The following is a 17,578-nucleotide window of genomic DNA, read 5'->3' as shown; positions in this document are numbered from 1 at the left end:
CGTATTGTATAGCAGGTAGCCGAGGCTATAGGCTACTGGCTGGAGATTGTCCAATATTTTTGGACGTTTTTGCAGTAGCTAGGCTATGATGCCCTGACAAGAAAACAGAAGAACGCATGACAGTCTCTGCTGCAGTTCCATTAGCGCTGTCCATGGTAGCCAGCTTTTGCCGAAGTTCATTAGTGGATGGCGTCACTTCGACAAATTTCTACACTTTTATTATTTATTAATTCAGTCTAGTCTACACACCCATCCTTTTGAATTTCATTTTCATGCCAAAGTCCTGTTCGTGGCTACTGTAAAAAAAAAAAAAAATACACATCACCAATTCAATTCCCTTGATTTACTCGGCTATTTGTTGAGTCGTTGTTCGAGAAACTTCCCAGACCCAGGAATTCACACTCCCCCAACTGCTCCTCTGAATGTTAATAGTAGGCTACTGCAGCACTCTGCCATAGCAACCACTGTGGAGCAGCATTCGAGCCATTGTCCTCGGAGACGCCAGAAACAAGGTGTGTTTGTCATTATTCTTTCCCCTGTCACAGCCATACCGGTGTGCTAGCCGTACCACTTGCCCCGGCTATTTATACACACCGGCTCCGCGTTGACAGCTCCAGAACATGGCTTCACGTGACTGCAGGCTGATCAGATTCAAAGGAATCCTGTGAGTCATAGACATGAGCTCAGCTTAGTAGCCGTGGCGACGTATCGGCAATGGCTTTAATCGTGGGGATGAATTAATGTGTGTTGGGTCGTCCTTCTGAGAACACGAGGCTAGCTGTTATGGAAGGGGGACTGGGGCCTCCCTCTTCCTCCCCTCCCACTGAGCGAGAGACAGAGGGGGAGAACGCGTGAAGGGCGCAGGAGGACAGGACACACATGGGGCTTGTGTAATGTGTCACTGGAGCAGGGGACTCTCTCTGGGCCTCGGACGGACCTCCTCTCATCCTCTCTATTGCATCATTCTACTGGACTGCTTGAGGACCGTCTTCTACAGGCATGCTGGCGCTCAAGTATTTCATATCTTGCATATCATCATGCACTTTTGCTGAATGTTAACGTTTATTGGGCTTTTTCTTTCCTTTGGCTGATTGTCATTCCATTTTTCTACTGCTGTGCCTCTGGTGACTCTTCTCATCACTCTCTGCCTGTGACCTGTCTTCTGTTTCTTCTATGAACTCTTTTCTGTGAAAGATCTGTGAACATTGTGCCGTGTCTGACCATGGACATGCTCTGGAATTTAGCGCGTCATGTTCTGAGACTGACCCTGTTGTTGGAGTGAGCAGCTGATAGCCAAGCCTGTCAGTCAGCTCTCAGCAGCTGCCTCTTAGTGCAAACCTGAAGGGGCAAACCGGCCACGGGTCAGGACAAAGTAGCAGCAGAGCAGGAGTGTTAGCTTAGCTTTGGAGGGGTGGTACCTCTCCTGGACACTACTGCCCCTACACACTTTTTTTTCTTGTGTGGTGTGACTGCTGTGCTGTTTATTTGTCACCATGGGGAACGTACTGAGTTGCTGCCACAATCTCTCAGGCCAACAGCTCCAACCCAAGGAAATGAGGGGTCCTGATCCAGAGTGGTCACCGCTGTTGTCAGAGGAGAACAGTGACGAGGACTGCCCGTCCCCCTCTCAGGCCACAGGGGAGGCCGAGAAGTCCCCAGTCCTGGACCAGGGTCACGCTTTCTTCCCCGACATCGTCCTCAGCAGTAGCCCTGGGGCGGCCCTGGCGATTGCTGGGCACTCCCTACGCCCCGACCAGGGCGTGTGGAATCCCAGCTTTGTCCCGGACAGCAGTGAAAGTGTCCAGGCTGTGATCATGCAGCCGTACAGAGAGGAAGATTCGCTGCAGGTGGACCTGCACACTCTCTATGGGCCTGGAAAACCTGAGCACAACACAGAACTTTTCAAACAGACTGTGGATCCAACAGAAATGGACATTGATCCTAATAAGCACAACCTAGTGCTGATGGGCCATATGGACCAGAGTGTCGACGGGGCAGAATCAGATGTATTACAGGACGAAGCCGCGGATGGTGGATGGACAGAAGGGGGCATATTGCAGCCGGGTCAGCAGGCGGCTGCAAGGACAACACACAGAGCTCAGCATATGGAACACAATGCTAATCAAAAGCAACAAGGTGTGGGGCAGACAAGACAGGGTGTGACGGAACAGATGGAACTGAGAACCGGACAGACAGAATGGCCTCTGGAACATGGAGCGTTTCCAGATACGGTTGATCTGGTTAAAGAGAGAACGCTGCCGTCTGAGCACAAGTCTCAAGCTGAGCAAGGTGTAACGGCAGATCAGAATGTGGCCTTACAAGAGCTGGGCCTGGTGTACAATAAGGACCACAATGGAACTCAAATGCATGGCACAGACAATAATCTAGTCCAGTTGGAACTGAATGGAGTGCAAACTAAAAGGGAATTGAAGATGACTGGGCAGATTGTGAAAGATGCTGCACAGGTCAGACAGAGTGGGGATCAGACAACTCACAGCCTAGTCCACCCCCAAGGAGCAGCTGCACAGTTATTTCAGAATCAGGACCAGGCCCTGCCAACAGATCAAGAGTTAATGCCAGTCTATCTGAATGTGTCAGATGAAGCACTACAGGGGGAGGCGCAGAAAGAGCAGCTGACCCTGTTTATGGTGGACAGACTGTTTCTGGCTACCCCGCCAATCACAGGTATGATGTAAGCATGTTGTGACAGGCTTTTAAATCTTTTTTAAAGGCTTTTAAACCAGTTTCACCTTCAATCTAGAATTGATTCAATCAACAATATGCATCTCAGTGGACATGTGTACACTATTTTTTATAATGAATTACATTAAGGGATATTAATAACATGAATTAGTAGCTTTGAATGTTTCAACATTGTGTACTCTGATTGAACAAAGCATGGCAAAATGCACATACAGTACATACACTCATGCAATTGCAGAGGCATTTGCACCCTCCTTTGCACTATTACAATACACTCCATTATCTTTGTTTCCTTCCACTCCCATGTTCACCCATTCCAGGGCCCTGTGCCAACGCCATGCGAAGCGGCCCCCTGATTCATGACCAGGAAGAGGGGGCCCTGGCCACATGGAAAGGGGACAGTGATGTGGGGCAGGCTGGCGATGCCAACATGGAGGAAGTGAGCCTTAATGAGGACACGTCATTCACAGTTAAAATCCAGGTCCCGGGCATCGAGCCAATTAACTTCCAGGTATTAAATCCTATTACTGTGGCAGTGTGCAGCCTCTAAAAGAGAGTGCCTGAAGAAGAGGCACACTGCTGTTCCGTTATCAGACCCTACCATTTTGGCTATGTGTAAAGTATAAACCTCTGTTATGAAGGGTGCGCCAATATTTAAAGATTTGGCAAGCAATCCAAACAAAAGCAATAGCTATGAACTTTCTACAAGAAATTATTTGTGAGCTGGTTGCAACTACAAGTACTCTAGATCTAATATCACTTTATACTGTGTAACTGTAAGAAATAAAAGCATGCAAAAGCTGGTGTAACAGGATTGCGATCAATTATTGACACAGTGTATAACTGCACTGAAATGAATGAAACTGAAACTGTAATAAAAAAAATTATAGCATTTATAGTTTGCTCATACCTGTCATGCTTCTACTCTGTGTCCTTCAGGTGTCCTCCATGGCGATGGTGCAGGAGCTGAAACAGCTGCTGATGGACTATGAGGAGACGTGCCATCGCACCTGCTTCTCCCTTCAGCTGGACGGAAGCACGCTGGACAACTTCACCCACATGAAGTCCATCAGTGGCCTGCAGGACGGATGTGTGCTCAAGACCATAGATGGTAAGAGTCTATGTAGACCTAGCAGACATGTGTTTGCAAGCCTGTCAGGACTATTGACTGGTGGTGATAGTGCCATACAGTAACAGTGAAATCCCATTACGAAGTGTCAGACTACAATATACAACAAATGGATATATACACAAAACAATATAGGAATACACATAGATGACAGAATAGATGAAAATGTGCACTTATAACTTCCAGACACAGAGGTGAAATCAGGCCAAGATATGTGATGCTGTTGTGTGTCCACAGAACCCTACACCGTCCGTGAGGTGCGCATCCACTTGCGCCACATTCGGAACCTTCTGAGGAGCTTGGACCCCACTGATGCCTACAATGGAGTGGACTGCAGGTCGCTGTCCTTTCTCAGACTCTTCACTGACACAGACATGAGAGGTAGGCTACATGGAGGTAGGCAGCTACCCTTGGGCTCATCTGGTAGAGCACGAGGCTGGAAAGATCACAGAAAGAAAGGTCACATGCAGTCGCATTAAAGCTGCACAGTGATTCTGGAATATGCAATAGGCCAAGTCATAAGGAACATACACAAATCTATTGTAATGGCGTTTACAAACGAAAGTTCGGGAGGAGTCTATCTGCCAAAGTTGCAGCATCCGTGTTACTCCACTCGCAACCCAACACCTCCCCTTACGGCTCCCATCTTCCATAGTTAAAGAATAAAGGAGTGTATGGCGGAATCCTGCCCGACTCCTGCCTGCACAGTCGACTCCGGCACGATTCCGCGAAGCACTTCAGGACCCTGTCTAGAGACTTCGCCACACATGTTCTTCTTTTATGCTTTTATGTCTTTTTATGTCACATTTCAGAATGTGAACTAGTGAACTGCTGCTTGCAACTTGGCTTGTGCCAATGCATAACCAAATTACTTATGGTTTAAAGGAAGTGGGTACAACAATACTTTTGATATCAGTTCACCATGTGCTGCCCTTGATTAATGATGCTTCCTTCTATACTGTAGTGTCTGCTGCTGAGCGGGAACAAAATGACCTTTGTAGATAGTGGGTGTACTCTCTCACAGTTCATGCCACCTCTCCATGCAGACAAGCCCAGGAAGAGAGGTGACGAGCTGAAGCAGGAGAGCTGTGGTCCTCCAGATTACATTCTGCCAGGGAGCAAAGAGTGCCCTCTAAGCCCTCTTCAGCCAGCGGAAGAGGATGCTAAGGTAGGCTGCAGACACAACAGCGGAAAAGGTGAAAATGGACACTGATCCTGTCAACCATTCACCTGGTTTCACAGGGGTGAAATCTGAATCATTAGCAGCAGCTCTGTTTTGCTGCTGCCATGTTTCAGAATGTACTTCCGAAGCATGGCTTACTTTGCTCTTCTGGAAACAAACACTTTGAACTTTGCAGTTGCTTTGCTGTCTCCTGTTTTGATAGACACTAATGACCTTCGTCCACTGGCTTCAGCCTCTGGAATTCCTTAGGGCCCTGACCATGAGTAACTGGAACCCCCCTCCAGGAAATCGGAAAATGCATGGAGACCTCATGTATCTGTATGTTGTGACACTGGAGGAACGACACTTTAGCATCACTGCCTCGGTTCGTGGTTTCTACCTCAACCAGTAAGTTGCTTAAAAGTCTTTCATGGTGCTGTTAAATGCGTATGCTGACTTTTAAATGTGTTGGATGCTTTGTGAATTTGTTGCTTGTGAAATTACTGAATCTTGAAACAGATGTACATGTTAGTGCTGTAGTGCTGTCATTAGTATTAATACATTTTTGCTTAACATAGGCTTACTCATTTTCTTAACAAAAAATGACAATTTTGAACTATTATAATGTTCATAATCTGTAAGTCGCTTTAGACAAAGGCGTCTGCTAATTAACCATAACCTTAATAAACATAGCCATAACCATAACCATAAATAAGCAGAATCTTAAACTTATTTCAAATGGTGCCTCTCATTGTGTGTATATAATGTGGTGCTGTTTAAGGTCAACCAGTTTCAGCTTCAACCCAAAGCCAGCGAACCCCAGTGTCCTTAGCCATGATTTAGTGGATCTTCTGAATCACATCAGTCCCTCGTTTAAGAAGAATTTCAGTGCCTTGTTGAAAAAAAGGTGTGTCCAGTCTTCATTTGGTCAAACATAATCACATTTCAATATCTTTTTTTAACTTAAATGTTCCGTAGCAAAAAATATGGTATGTCTACTACAAGTCTGTGCCCATTACCCTTATCATGTTTTAGAGATTCATTTAACCTCAGAAATTCATTGATTCATTCATTTTCAATAATGCCGAGATTACAGTCACAATGAAAATAGTACACAATACAACAGTACGCGGTACTATTAGTGACATTTACAGATACACCAAAACAAAATAACCAATAGATGCTTTATAATCCTCTTGTTTAATTGTGACTTTGCCCACATTAGGGTCCACAGGCACCCTTTTGAAAGGTTGGAAACCCCTTTCCAGTTGTACAGCTGGACAGCTCCAAAGGTTGACCACTATTTAGACTCTGTGCGAGCCGAGGATGCCCAGACCTCCCGCATGGGCTATGAGGAACACATACCTGGACAGGTAGGGGAGCATCACCTCAGCATTTATACTTGTAGTTTAAATATTTATTTATCCATGCCTGATGGGGTCATCTGTAGTAAAATGCCTAAGATGAGTAGTGAAAGATTCAGAATTGTGGTACTGTACTGTTATCAGGGATGGATTACTGCACGGGCCTACCGGGCCCAGGCCCAGGGGCCCAAGGGGTCAGGGGGCCCTGAAGCCCAAGTCTTTCCATGAAATCATTGCCTCAATATCAACAAATCAGGATGTAGGCTATGAATCTGATTGAATTAAAGTATTGGCCATCCCCAAAATGCACCAGAATACAGGAAATCACATCAAACAAATTAAAAATGTTCTGGGGGAGGACCCCCAAACCCCCCCTCCTACATATGTGACAATTAGTTTGGGGCCCTTAATACATCTGGGCCCAGGGGCCCGAAAGTTCATAATCAGTCCATGACTGTTATTGGTGGGTCACACAGTGTATTTGTGCGTGTGGGGTTTTGGTGTGTCTGTAGACACGGGACTGGAATGAGGAGCTGCAGTCCACCAGGGAACTCCCCCGGAAGAACCTCGCTGAACGTCTGCTGAGGGAAAGGGCTATTTTCAAGGTGAGCACTTCACACTTTGTCTTTATGCACTAGGAATGAATATTCACATGTGCTATATGTTGCTCTCATTTGAATCCACCCTGGTACTATCTTATTGTTTTTAACCCCTTTAGACTTTGAGATGATATTCATTGTTGATTACACTACATACTGTGAATAATAAAAGTGAATTGAATAAAATTTTAAATTGCATATTTCTTTCACAATCTGTCTCCTGTTCTCTCACTGTCTTTATTTCTCAAATATCTCTTGTCCTCAGACAAACTCTGACTTCGTTACTACGGCAACACGTGGTGCCATGGCCGTGATCGATGGCAACGTGATGCCCCTCAACCCTGGCGACGAGCCGCATATGCACATGTTCATCTGGAACAACATCTTCTTCAGCCTGGGCTTCGACGTGAAAGACCACTACTTGGAGCAAGGTGGGGACCCCGCTGCTCATTCTGCACCCACAAATGACCTCAAAGGTGTCCGGGCCTACGCTTCCATAGATGCGGAGGGGCTCCATACCCTGGGCACTGTTGTGGTGGATTACCGAGGCTACCGGGTCACAGCCCAGTCCATTGTTCCGGGCCTGCTAGACAAAGACCAGGAGCAGAGTGTCATCTATGGCTCCATGGACTTTGGCAAGACCATTGTTAGCGATGCCAGGTATTGAAGAACATTAAGAATGACTTTTATATCAGAGCAAAGTGATAAATCAGATACAAATCTATTGATTTGTTAAAAGCATCTGCCATTATAATTAAATACACAGCAGATAGAATGTGAGATTAATTGATCTTGTTAGAGTCTTTGATGTTTTCATTTAGGTTCTGATAAAACAAATAAATTAAACATGTGACCCCCCCCCCCCCTCCCCTTCTTAAAGGTTTGTGGAGCTGCTAGAGAAGACCAGCAGGCACCTTAGGATCCAACGCCACCTCGTTTTAAACAAGAAGGGCGAACGCGTGGAACTGTGCTCCTCTGTGGAATGCAAGGGCATTGTGGGAAATGACAGACGCTTCTACGTCTTGGACCTGATCCGTACTTTTCCGTTAGACCTCAATTTTCTCCCCTCAGTAGAGGAACATCCGCCAGAGAGCCAGAGACCCGGGTTCCCGCGTCAGCACAGGCATCGCTTGGTGTGTCTGAGGCAGGAACTGGTCGAGTTGTTCATTGAGCACAGGTGAGGAGTATTACCTGATCGACTCCTACTGATACACTCACTCAACTCTGTAGCTAAAAAAGTGTAATTTTAGTAAATAAAGCCTTTGGCTTTGCATTATGTTCAGACATCTGAATTAGACAAGTTGCCTTGTTAAGCACTGGAGTGAATGCTGCCAGCCCATTATCAGGGTTGATAGACAAGATAGATTTTTCTGTCTCTGAATGTGCTGAGAAGCGACATAATGATAGACAGAAACCATTTAAATGGTTTCAGCAAACTCATGATGGCTTGCTGGCCCACGAACGCACCTGAAATATATAACATCAGTCAGACAGTGCCAGTTAGAAAGTGTTACAGTACAAAATCAATTCACAAGAATGCCATCACTAAGATGGTGTAAATATGAGGTTGAATTACAAGGACACCTGCAAGTGCACTACTAACTGAACAATCCCATCCTATTCCAGGTATTATCGTTTCTTGGAAATGGTCAACAGACGAGATGGACCATCTACAGCAACAGGCAGTGAAGATACGGATATGCAGCTAATAACTCTAGATGACAGCGCCTCTGTTGCAGCTGAGAAACAGATGTTCCCTCTCTGTGATTCTGACCCAGATTGGTCCATTGCAGGTACTGTAAGAGTCCTGCTTATAAGGTATACTTGAGTATCACATGGGTAATTTGGGGTGGGACCATCTTGCCTGATTAAACCCCCAAATATAGACCAGCAATATCCAAAGCAGGAGAACAGTGTATAGTGCTTTTCACTTTTTCTCCAAGAGACCTGGCCAGAGATTTTAAGGTAGCCAAACTAAATGTTCCTTTGTCCATGTCCCCTTGAAGGTTGTGCTGACAGTGTGCTTGCTGAAGCCTGTAAAATGGTGGGATCCACAAGCACAACATCCTTTGACATCCGTTTCAACCCCAATGCCTTCTGTCCGGGTGGGTATGCTGAATCTACTGTTTGCAAATGACAAACGGGGGAAACTAACAAGGTGTCATCTGTTTTCGAGAAACAGTGTGTGTGTGTGTGTGTGTGTGTGTGTGTGTGTGTGTGTGTGTGTGTGTGTGTGTGTGTGTGTGTGTGTCTGTGCCTGTGCCTGTGCCTGTGCCTGTGTCTGTGTCTGTGTGTGCACGCATCTCTGTGTGTGTGTGCTTGTGTGTTTGCACCCTGGTATGTATTTGTGTTTGTGTGAGTGTCTGTGTATATAATCTGTTATCTTTGTGTATTTGTGTTTGACCTCCATAGTTGTGCGCTTCCCTGAGGAACAGGCTGCGAATCTACAGACACAGAGGCTCTTAATCAAGGACGCCGCTGCCTTCCTCATCAACACACAGATCCCAGCCCTGGTATGTGCAACACCTTCCACACTAACTTGACCTCCCCCATCTGGCTGCCACTTAATCCTCAGAGAGAGTGTTTCTGTGCAGGTCAAGAGCTGCATGGATCACACCACCTTGCCGATGGATGGTGCCACCCTGACTGAGGCTTTGCATCGTCACGGTGTAAATGTTCGCTACCTGGGCACAGTAGTGGAGGCCATAGAAAGCATGCCTGAAAGGGAAAAGCTTGACTATGTCCATGTGAGTTCGCCTTATGCCACAGTCATGAGTAATGTGTACAGTGTATAATGACCATCATACAGTACATACAAGTGAAAAGATCTGTACCTGCCCGTCATATGCCATGTGTACACTAGGACACAAGAGCAGAATAGAAGTTAGCCATGACTTTATTTGTCTGCAGAGGATTTCAGCTGCTGAGCTGATCACAAGATGCACAAAGCATCTATTCCGGACATACTTCCAGGTAAGAGCTTATCTTTCTGTGGTCATGCAAAATTATTGATAGCAGAGTGAGACATTATTCACATTTGTATGTGTGTATGTGTGTGTGTGTGTGTGTGTGTGTGTGTGCGCATGTGTGTGTGTGTGTGTGTGTGTGTGTGTGTTATATATATTCCTCCTCAGGCAGTGGAGCCTTCCTCACTCTCCGCCTCTGTTGCCCATTTCCTCAACTGCTTCTTGAGCTCGTATACGGACACCACTGGACCCCAAACCACTGAGAGGCGCCGGAGCAGACGCAGGAAGAGCCGCGTGTCAGGAGCAGCGTCCGCAGTGGCGACCAGTGGGTCGTGGGTGGGCCTCACCTCCAAGGAGCTGTGGAGGACCATCTCAGCAGAGGCACAGGAGTACTACCACTACGCCCTCCAGTGGTGAGAACCCTGAAATGCATCTGTCAATACAAACAGACTCAGTTCAGCTTCACAGATTGTGGCTAAAAGAATGTACTGACATTGAAAATGTTTGATTTTTTTTTTATTACCAATAACTGACGATAACTGAAAGTTAATTGCATGTATCTGAACAGTGAGTCTCATACACAGCTTGCATACCATTGAATATGACAGTGGGGTTACAGCAACACAAACGTCACATTTAACTACTGAGGTATAAGTGCTAGATGATGCAAGCACCTTAAGAAAATGTTCTGTAAAATCATTTATAAAATCATGCAAATGTCACATGATGGAATCGCATCATGCATTGCCCTCTCAGTGCCCTCTACCAGTGTCCTGACAGTGTGCTGCCACCTACTGGTCATATGTATCAACTAAGTAGAAGAACGTTTAGTCCGCACATCAGAATCTGCTCCTTAGCGTTTTTGTATTTTTATAGGCTATATCACCACATGTGACGTTTCGGGCCCCAGCCCAGCCTACAAATATAAAAAAACGCTAAGGAGCAGATTCTGGTGTGCGGACTAAACGTTCTACTTGCTTGTGCCTTCCTGTCCAGCACCCAGTACTCAACGACTTGGATGTGCGTGCTGCACTCTTGAACTCTCATGCACATATGTATCAACTAACCTCCATTTTTCTGTGACCCAGTGAGAGTGTGGAGCAGGCGGTGGAGAAGTACAGTGTCCAGAGAATCACGCTACTAAGAGAGATCGCCATTAAAACAGGCATCCAGGTGACCCTACCCTCCCATCTCTGCATGACAGAGCATCAGTGGTGCAACCCTATCTCGTCATGAATCAATTCCAGTGTCATGTTAAACAGTGATTGTCTTTTAAAGATGACCTTTTAAACCTAGATAGATAGATAGATATATAGATACTTTATTGATCCCCAGGGGAAATTCAAGAACTATGTATAATCAGATAGGATAAGATTCTCTTATCTTTAACTATGACCATAAGAGCAGAATTTTACATTACTGTTGCATTCTAATTGTGCGCTTAGTCTCTTACATTGAAACGTTGGTTGTGCGCTTACTGTACATTTCATTGGTAGTGCATTGCTGGCCAGTTTCATTTTCCCTGCATATTCTTTAGGTCCTACTGAAGGAATACCACTTTGAAAACAAACGCAGTCCAACATTCACAGAGGAGGACATTCTGAACATATTCCCTGTAGTGAAACACATACGGCCCAATGCTTCTGATGCAATTCTCTTCTTCCAAAGTGGTCAGACAAAAGTACAAGAAGGTACGTAGAATGTAATGTCACTGTTGTGACAAGATGTTCAGTGTGCAACACCACAACATGGTTTCTGTAATGGTGCTGTTCTTTTAGTGTTTAATTCCCTTTAAAGGCACAGCCCACAATTCTTATCATGTACACTCATTGTCACATTTCTCCTCACATTCTTTTAGCTGTATATTATAATTGTGCTGTAAAGAAACATGGTCATATACAATCGTAGCTAATCGACAGAATTGTTTCAGGAACACTGAGGGGAAGGGTGTATCTGATTGGCTGTTGAGTTCAAATATGTACCTGGTGTTGTTATGTTATGATATGTATCTTTCACCATAACTACATAATTGCATAATAGCAGACTGTGCCTTTATTGTGGGATGAGGTGTAGAAACTGTTCTGCTGGTTGGTTCTTTATCCAGCTTTTACAGAACCAAGTTTGTTCTGTAAAAGTATATAATGCTAATGTCATTGTCTGTCTGCATGTGTGTGTGTGTGTGTTTGTAGGACTGTTGAAAGAAGGATCTGAGATGATTGCACAGGCCCTTGGCCTCTTCACTAATGTGTACGGAGTTATGCATGAACAGATCTGTGCCTGTCTACGACTCCTGGGACGAATCCACTACATCCTGGGAGACTATGCTGAGGTGTGGATTCACTGGGCTCTTGAAATTGGGAAATTAAAATGAGTTTTATTTGACTGTTTTATGGATGCAAATTAATAGTGTGTGTGTGTGTGTGTGTGTGTGTGTGTTGACCATCATAGGCTCTAAACCACCAACAGAAAGCTGTCTTGATGAGTGAAAGAGTATTGGGAATTGAAAATCCTCACACAGTTCAAGAATATGTAAGTCTTTTATCATTGATAGTCACATTTTTATGTCTACATACTCTTTCATCTGGTAATGCATTTGTGATACTCTCCATAACAAAGAAACAACAAACATTCTTTCATGTAGTGATATCTGGTCATATTCTTCAGAGAAAAGACTCCAAGTCTCTTCTTCAGAGGGAGAAACAACGACCTAAATCAATAGACGGTTCACAGTTTTGTCCTTTCGTCCCTGTGTTCAGATGCACCTGGGCCTGTACTGTTTTGCTGGAGCGCAGCCTGTGACGTCCCTGCGGTTGCTGTACCGGGCACGCTACCTCATCCTGATGGTGTGTGGGGAGGACCACCCGGAGATGGCCCTGCTGGACGTGAGTGCACGCCACGGGTAGCAGCCCCTCACACATATCCAGCTGAGCTCTTCAAAGCAAACGCAACACAACAATGAAATATGCTGTTTTAAGTTTGTGTCCATTGTATGTTGGTGTTGTTTTGTGAAATCATATTGAGAGCTAAAATAAGAGGGTCTGTCTTTTTGGAATATTCTATGATTTTACACTGACATTGGGATAAATGCAAAGACCAAATTTCCCTCACGGGATCAAAAGAGTATATATACTTATACTTACTTACTTAACTCATTTTTTAAAACAACATTGACATTTAAAAACATCTGATAAATTGATCTGGCAAAACCCTACAAATCTAATGCATTCATATTTCAAAGTAGAATGCACTGAAATTGCAGCATTTAACTTTAATTTTACAATACATGTTAGGGGCAAAGATGCAGATTGACCTTCCTTTGACTTGCGCAATTTAAACAAAACCAGAGCAGTTTTGCTCCTCCTCTAGCTGTTGGAGTAGGTGTAGAGGGTTCACAGTGAACTTCAGTCTGTTTTTAGATCTACGCCATTCATTTTTAACATCGTTGTTGTTTTTGCAACATTTGGCTCAATTGCATTGTTTGCCCCCACTACTGTTTCTGTGCAGAGTAAGATTGGTCTGGTGCTGCATGCATTGACTGAGTATAGTCTCTCCCTGAGGTTTCTGGAGAATGCTCTGTCCATCAACATCAAGTATCATGGACTCTCATCACTGAAAGTGGCACACAGGTAAATAAATCTTTGTAGAGGAATCAGGGATGTGCGGGAGAGTGATAACGATTTGGATTCACTTAACATATTCACTTTCAAAGCATATGCGTATGAATTCAGTAGATTTAATTTCCGATAAAATATTTATTTATTCGGATTTCCTTTTTACCTGTATAGTATTATTTACCTATTTAATTGTGGTCATATTACAACAAACTTTTTGGTCACACACATCCCTCTCCACTACTTTTGTCACCATGCAATTCTCCACTGTTGTCTTTAGCCATTACTTAGTGGCCAAAGCATATGAGAGCAAGGGGGAGTTCCGCTCTGCTCTCCAGCATGAGAAAGAGTGCTATGCAGTTTACAAGAAACAGGTGAGTGATCATTATTACAGAAAAGCCCCTTATATCTACATTTATAAGACCTTTTTTACTGAAATTGTGTCATACTGTAATTACAAAGCCAAATGTTTTATCTATTTACCTGTGGCGGTATTTTCTGTGATAAATAAAGAACTTCATTGGTTTTCTGCAGCTTGGAGAGCATCATGATAAGACGAAGGAGAGCTCAGAGTACCTGAAACACCTGACTCAGCAAGCTGTGACCCTGCAACGCACCATGAACATGATCTACCAAACCAGCCATGATACTAGCATCGCTCCACTACATGTTTGTTGCTCTTTTTAAAAAATTAACTATGACCTTCAAAATGTGTGTGTGTGTGTGTGTGTGTGTGTGTGTGTGTGTGTGTGTGTGTGTGTGTGAGAAGGAGAGAGAGGGAGCACCATAAAGCTACACAAAGTATAATGTCTGTTGTGTTGTCATTCTGTGCATTGGCAGTTGGACCCTCCAAGCAGGATTTGGATCCTAGAACAGCTAAATCTGATCAGCGGAGTTGTTCTCATCCCCCTTAGGTATATAAAAGGATTTCTTATATTGTGTACATGTATGTCCACAACTGGCACACAGAGAACAGTCATTTCAGTTTTGTGTGTGTGTATGTGTGTGTGTGTGTGTGTGTGTTATGGTGGTTCACAAAATTAATTTTCACCAAATTTTGCCAGATCACGTTTTGACTTGTTCCAATTGGCATTGTAAGTATCTGTACCAAAAATGGAGTCAGTTGCTGCACATTTTGGGGTGGCACACTTTTTCACAATATTGACACACACACAATACATGATGTATTGGTATCCGGATAAAACCATTGCATATGCTGCATTGAAGAGCATTGGACAACATTTGTGGTACCCGTCAGAAGAACTTGTCGCCCTGGCATTTTTTGATGCTCAGCTTACTACCATTGGTGGTGGTTAGTGAGGTCCCCCCTTCCCTGTGAAGCGCTTTGAGTGTTGAGAAAAGCGCTAAATAAATGTAACGTGTTGTTGTTGTTGTTGTGTTGATGCTGAAGAAAAAGAGACAATGCTGAGAAATCTTGAAAGACGCCCTGGGAAGATGCTCAAAGACTTGATGCCAAGTCTTTCTTCCACAAGAGCAGTACAGCTACCATCTCTGGCCTCGTCACTCGCTGCTCAATCCACTTCTTTGAGGTTCTTACTGAAGGCCAAATGGATGGCAGAACCCTGATGATGTGAGGTCCATTCTCACAGATGAGAAACTGCGTCAAAAAGTGAATTCCTTGAAGGTCATCAACGACAGCGCAGAGAGAGGCATTGCCCTTATTAAACACTGTCAACAATCTGTGCGAAACGAAGACCAAAAGCAATTTTTGCTCTGTGTTGTGCAAGGACACATAGATAAAGTATCAAAAAGAACAAAGTCATCATACAGGGAATAGTGTTTGAACTGTTCTAATGTTCTTACTCATTTAGTATAAGTACAGGGAGAGATTATTAATGACCATACTTATCTTTTATTTTGTTCAAGTTTCTGGTTCCTGCGAAAGTTATGCATTCTTAGGTTGAGCAATTGTGAAAAAGTGTGCCATCCTTTACTGGCGTCCTATTGGCTCAATTTTTGGGACAGATGTTCAAAATGTCAATAGGAACAAGGCAAAATGTGATCTGGCCAAATTTGGAAAACTTTTACTTATACCATTATATTGTGAACCACCCTAGTGTGTGTGTGTGTGTAAGTGCGTGTGTGTGTGTCCATATCCACGTGTGTGTGTGTGTGTGTGTGTGCTGTTGGGAATATCGGGGAAGTCAGAATGACACTCATCTGAACATTTATTTGTATGTGATTTTTCTGTCATGGCTAACCTGAGTTTTTCTCTCCCTTCATTCATTCACCCAGTAACAAAGATCTGGAGAACCTAAGGGACCAGGCACTGAAAACTCAGTCACTGGCAGCCAGGGCTTGAAATCAGACAGCAAGAACCTCCATAATTACAGTGCCCCCTGCAGCTTGGAAGGGTTTGAGATTCAGTGCACATTTGGGAGAGTGTATTGCTTTTTATTCATTTTTTTTCTTTTTAGGTCTACAAGTTTCAGTTTCTGTCAACTTTATTGAAGGGTTTAGTAAACATTGAGAATGCAGAGCATAAACAAAACATTACATGAGGAGGTGTTATATTATAGATTGGGTGACATTACTGTAAAACATGGCTGAAAAGGTGAAGAAGTTTTCCAAGAATTTGCCATTACTATACTGTTTACTGTACTAGCTGTTTAACTTTTTGATCATCATGGGCTGTTCTTGGGATTGCAGGCTATGATTAAGGGACAATTTCTGCCCAGAAGAACATTGTGGTGATGAGTCGCTCAATTACTGACAGTGCGTTGCTAATAAAGAAAGAGCCCTGAATATTAAAATGGTGAAATGGTGGAAGGCATGTCTTTGAACTTCTTTAAATGTTTATTTTGAATGTATTGTAACGTCTAATTAATTAGTATTGCTACAAATATCATACATGTGAGTCTGTTGTCTGAAAGGATTAATGTTAAAGATACAGTAGTTCATCTAATGAACAGATGTATGCCTGAATACAGACTTAATCTAAAATCTAATGCTGCTGTTGCTTTTTTTATAATTTTGTTCTTGTTTAATTCCTTTGTTGGAGTAAAACCCTTTTCACACCATGTCTGAAATTTCAGACGAAATGTTCGCACAGTATCATGCAAGGAATACATGTGTTGTAGTCTTTACAAACGAAGATGAAATTAGTTTAGTCTCGATTTCAATTTGCGCAGACTAATGATAACAAATGCATTTAATTACCAGTGTGATTTCATGTAAAAATTGTATCCGAAAATTGGGACTTGGTGTGAAAGGGTATTTATTTGTTAACAGGTTGCAATGTAAGAAATTAATTTACTGGCTCCTGGAAGTAAAAAGAAGACCAATTAAATGGTTTATTTGGGATGATACACTGATGTCCTGTGAATGGTTTTGTGTGATAATTTTGTCTGATATTGACCAAGATCTCTTTTTAGATTTCAGCATGGAAGGATGGGATACTGGGATGCTGGGGGAAGGGGGGGGGGGGGGGGTGTACCTATGACTGTTTTCAGTTTTCAAAAACAGGAGTCAAAATAAGGAATACAAGACCTGCAATACCTGAATTAACCACAAGATGGTGCAAAAAGAGGCATGTTTAGGGTGACGTCCTACTGTACAGAAAAACACTGAAACACAATTGATGACCTCCAGACCTCTCCATGTTGTGGTGTTGGTTGCTGGTTGCTGTTGTAGGCCTATGTTGCCAAAGTGTGCATGGGAGTGTCCTGAAGGCTATCAACAATGGCGTCTTTAGAAACAGGAAGCATGGAAGTGTGGAGTAAAGAGCAGAGCAAGTGTAAAGTGTGTGGAGGAGAGGTCAACAGAGATCAGTGCAGTCAACATTGTTCTCGAGTACAAATACATATGCTGCCTGCATGCACGCATATCCTACTTTTATTATGCAGTTTAAAGTAGGCTATGTCATCACACAAAATTGATGGAATTGCAACTTAAAATGTCATGAGCATATAGGGTTTAAAACAGTGTTTTTCAACCTTTTTTGTGCCACGGCACACTTTTGACACTTAAAATGTCCCACGGCACATTAACATCCTGTGTGAAGAAAAAATAAACATACCATAG

The 17,578-nt window shown here is 43.6% G+C and overlaps 1 protein-coding gene across 4 annotated transcripts; it reads left to right on the top strand.

Annotated features, from left to right (window-relative positions):
- Positions 1 to 448: 448 nt before the first annotated feature.
- Positions 449 to 16,847, top strand: LOC121708875 (clustered mitochondria protein homolog). 4 transcript variants are annotated; one of them, XM_042091804.1, is made up of 28 exons: positions 449 to 664; positions 1,531 to 2,685; positions 3,024 to 3,214; positions 3,643 to 3,814; positions 4,070 to 4,213; positions 4,879 to 5,000; positions 5,218 to 5,402; positions 5,776 to 5,901; positions 6,220 to 6,367; positions 6,871 to 6,963; positions 7,223 to 7,617; positions 7,838 to 8,134; positions 8,584 to 8,750; positions 8,964 to 9,062; positions 9,370 to 9,470; positions 9,552 to 9,704; positions 9,868 to 9,930; positions 10,092 to 10,336; positions 11,012 to 11,096; positions 11,461 to 11,614; positions 12,113 to 12,252; positions 12,372 to 12,452; positions 12,680 to 12,805; positions 13,428 to 13,549; positions 13,815 to 13,908; positions 14,069 to 14,203; positions 14,375 to 14,448; positions 15,791 to 16,847. In XM_042091804.1, the coding sequence occupies exons 2-28, from the start codon at positions 1,554 to 1,556 to the stop codon at positions 15,855 to 15,857; spliced, it is 4,911 nt and encodes a 1,636-aa protein (XP_041947738.1). In that variant the 5' UTR covers positions 449 to 664; positions 1,531 to 1,553; the 3' UTR covers positions 15,858 to 16,847. The 4 variants fall into 4 exon arrangements, with proteins under 4 accessions (XP_041947738.1, XP_041947737.1, XP_041947736.1 ...); XM_042091803.1 differs by having other exon boundaries at positions 449 to 1,013; XM_042091802.1 differs by having other exon boundaries at positions 449 to 2,685; positions 5,248 to 5,402.
- The last annotated feature ends 731 nt before the right edge of the window (positions 16,848 to 17,578 follow it).

Source organism: Alosa sapidissima, chromosome 5, assembly GCF_018492685.1.
Source record: "Alosa sapidissima isolate fAloSap1 chromosome 5, fAloSap1.pri, whole genome shotgun sequence".
Lineage (NCBI taxonomy): Eukaryota > Metazoa > Chordata > Actinopteri > Clupeiformes > Clupeidae > Alosa > Alosa sapidissima.
Note: the sequence above shows the minus strand (reverse complement) of the source record. Positions and strands in the feature narration are given on the sequence as shown.

Coding starts and splice junctions, on each gene's coding strand:
- LOC121708875 (XM_042091801.1), top strand. CDS start 1,494: ATGGGGAACGTACTGAGTTGCTGCCACAATCTCTCAGGCCAACAGCTC. Junction 2,686..3,023: donor GGCTACCCCGCCAATCACAG/GTATGATGTAAG, acceptor CACCCATTCCAG/GGCCCTGTGCCAACGCCATG. Junction 13,909..14,068: donor ATGCAGTTTACAAGAAACAG/GTGAGTGATCAT, acceptor GGTTTTCTGCAG/CTTGGAGAGCATCATGATAA.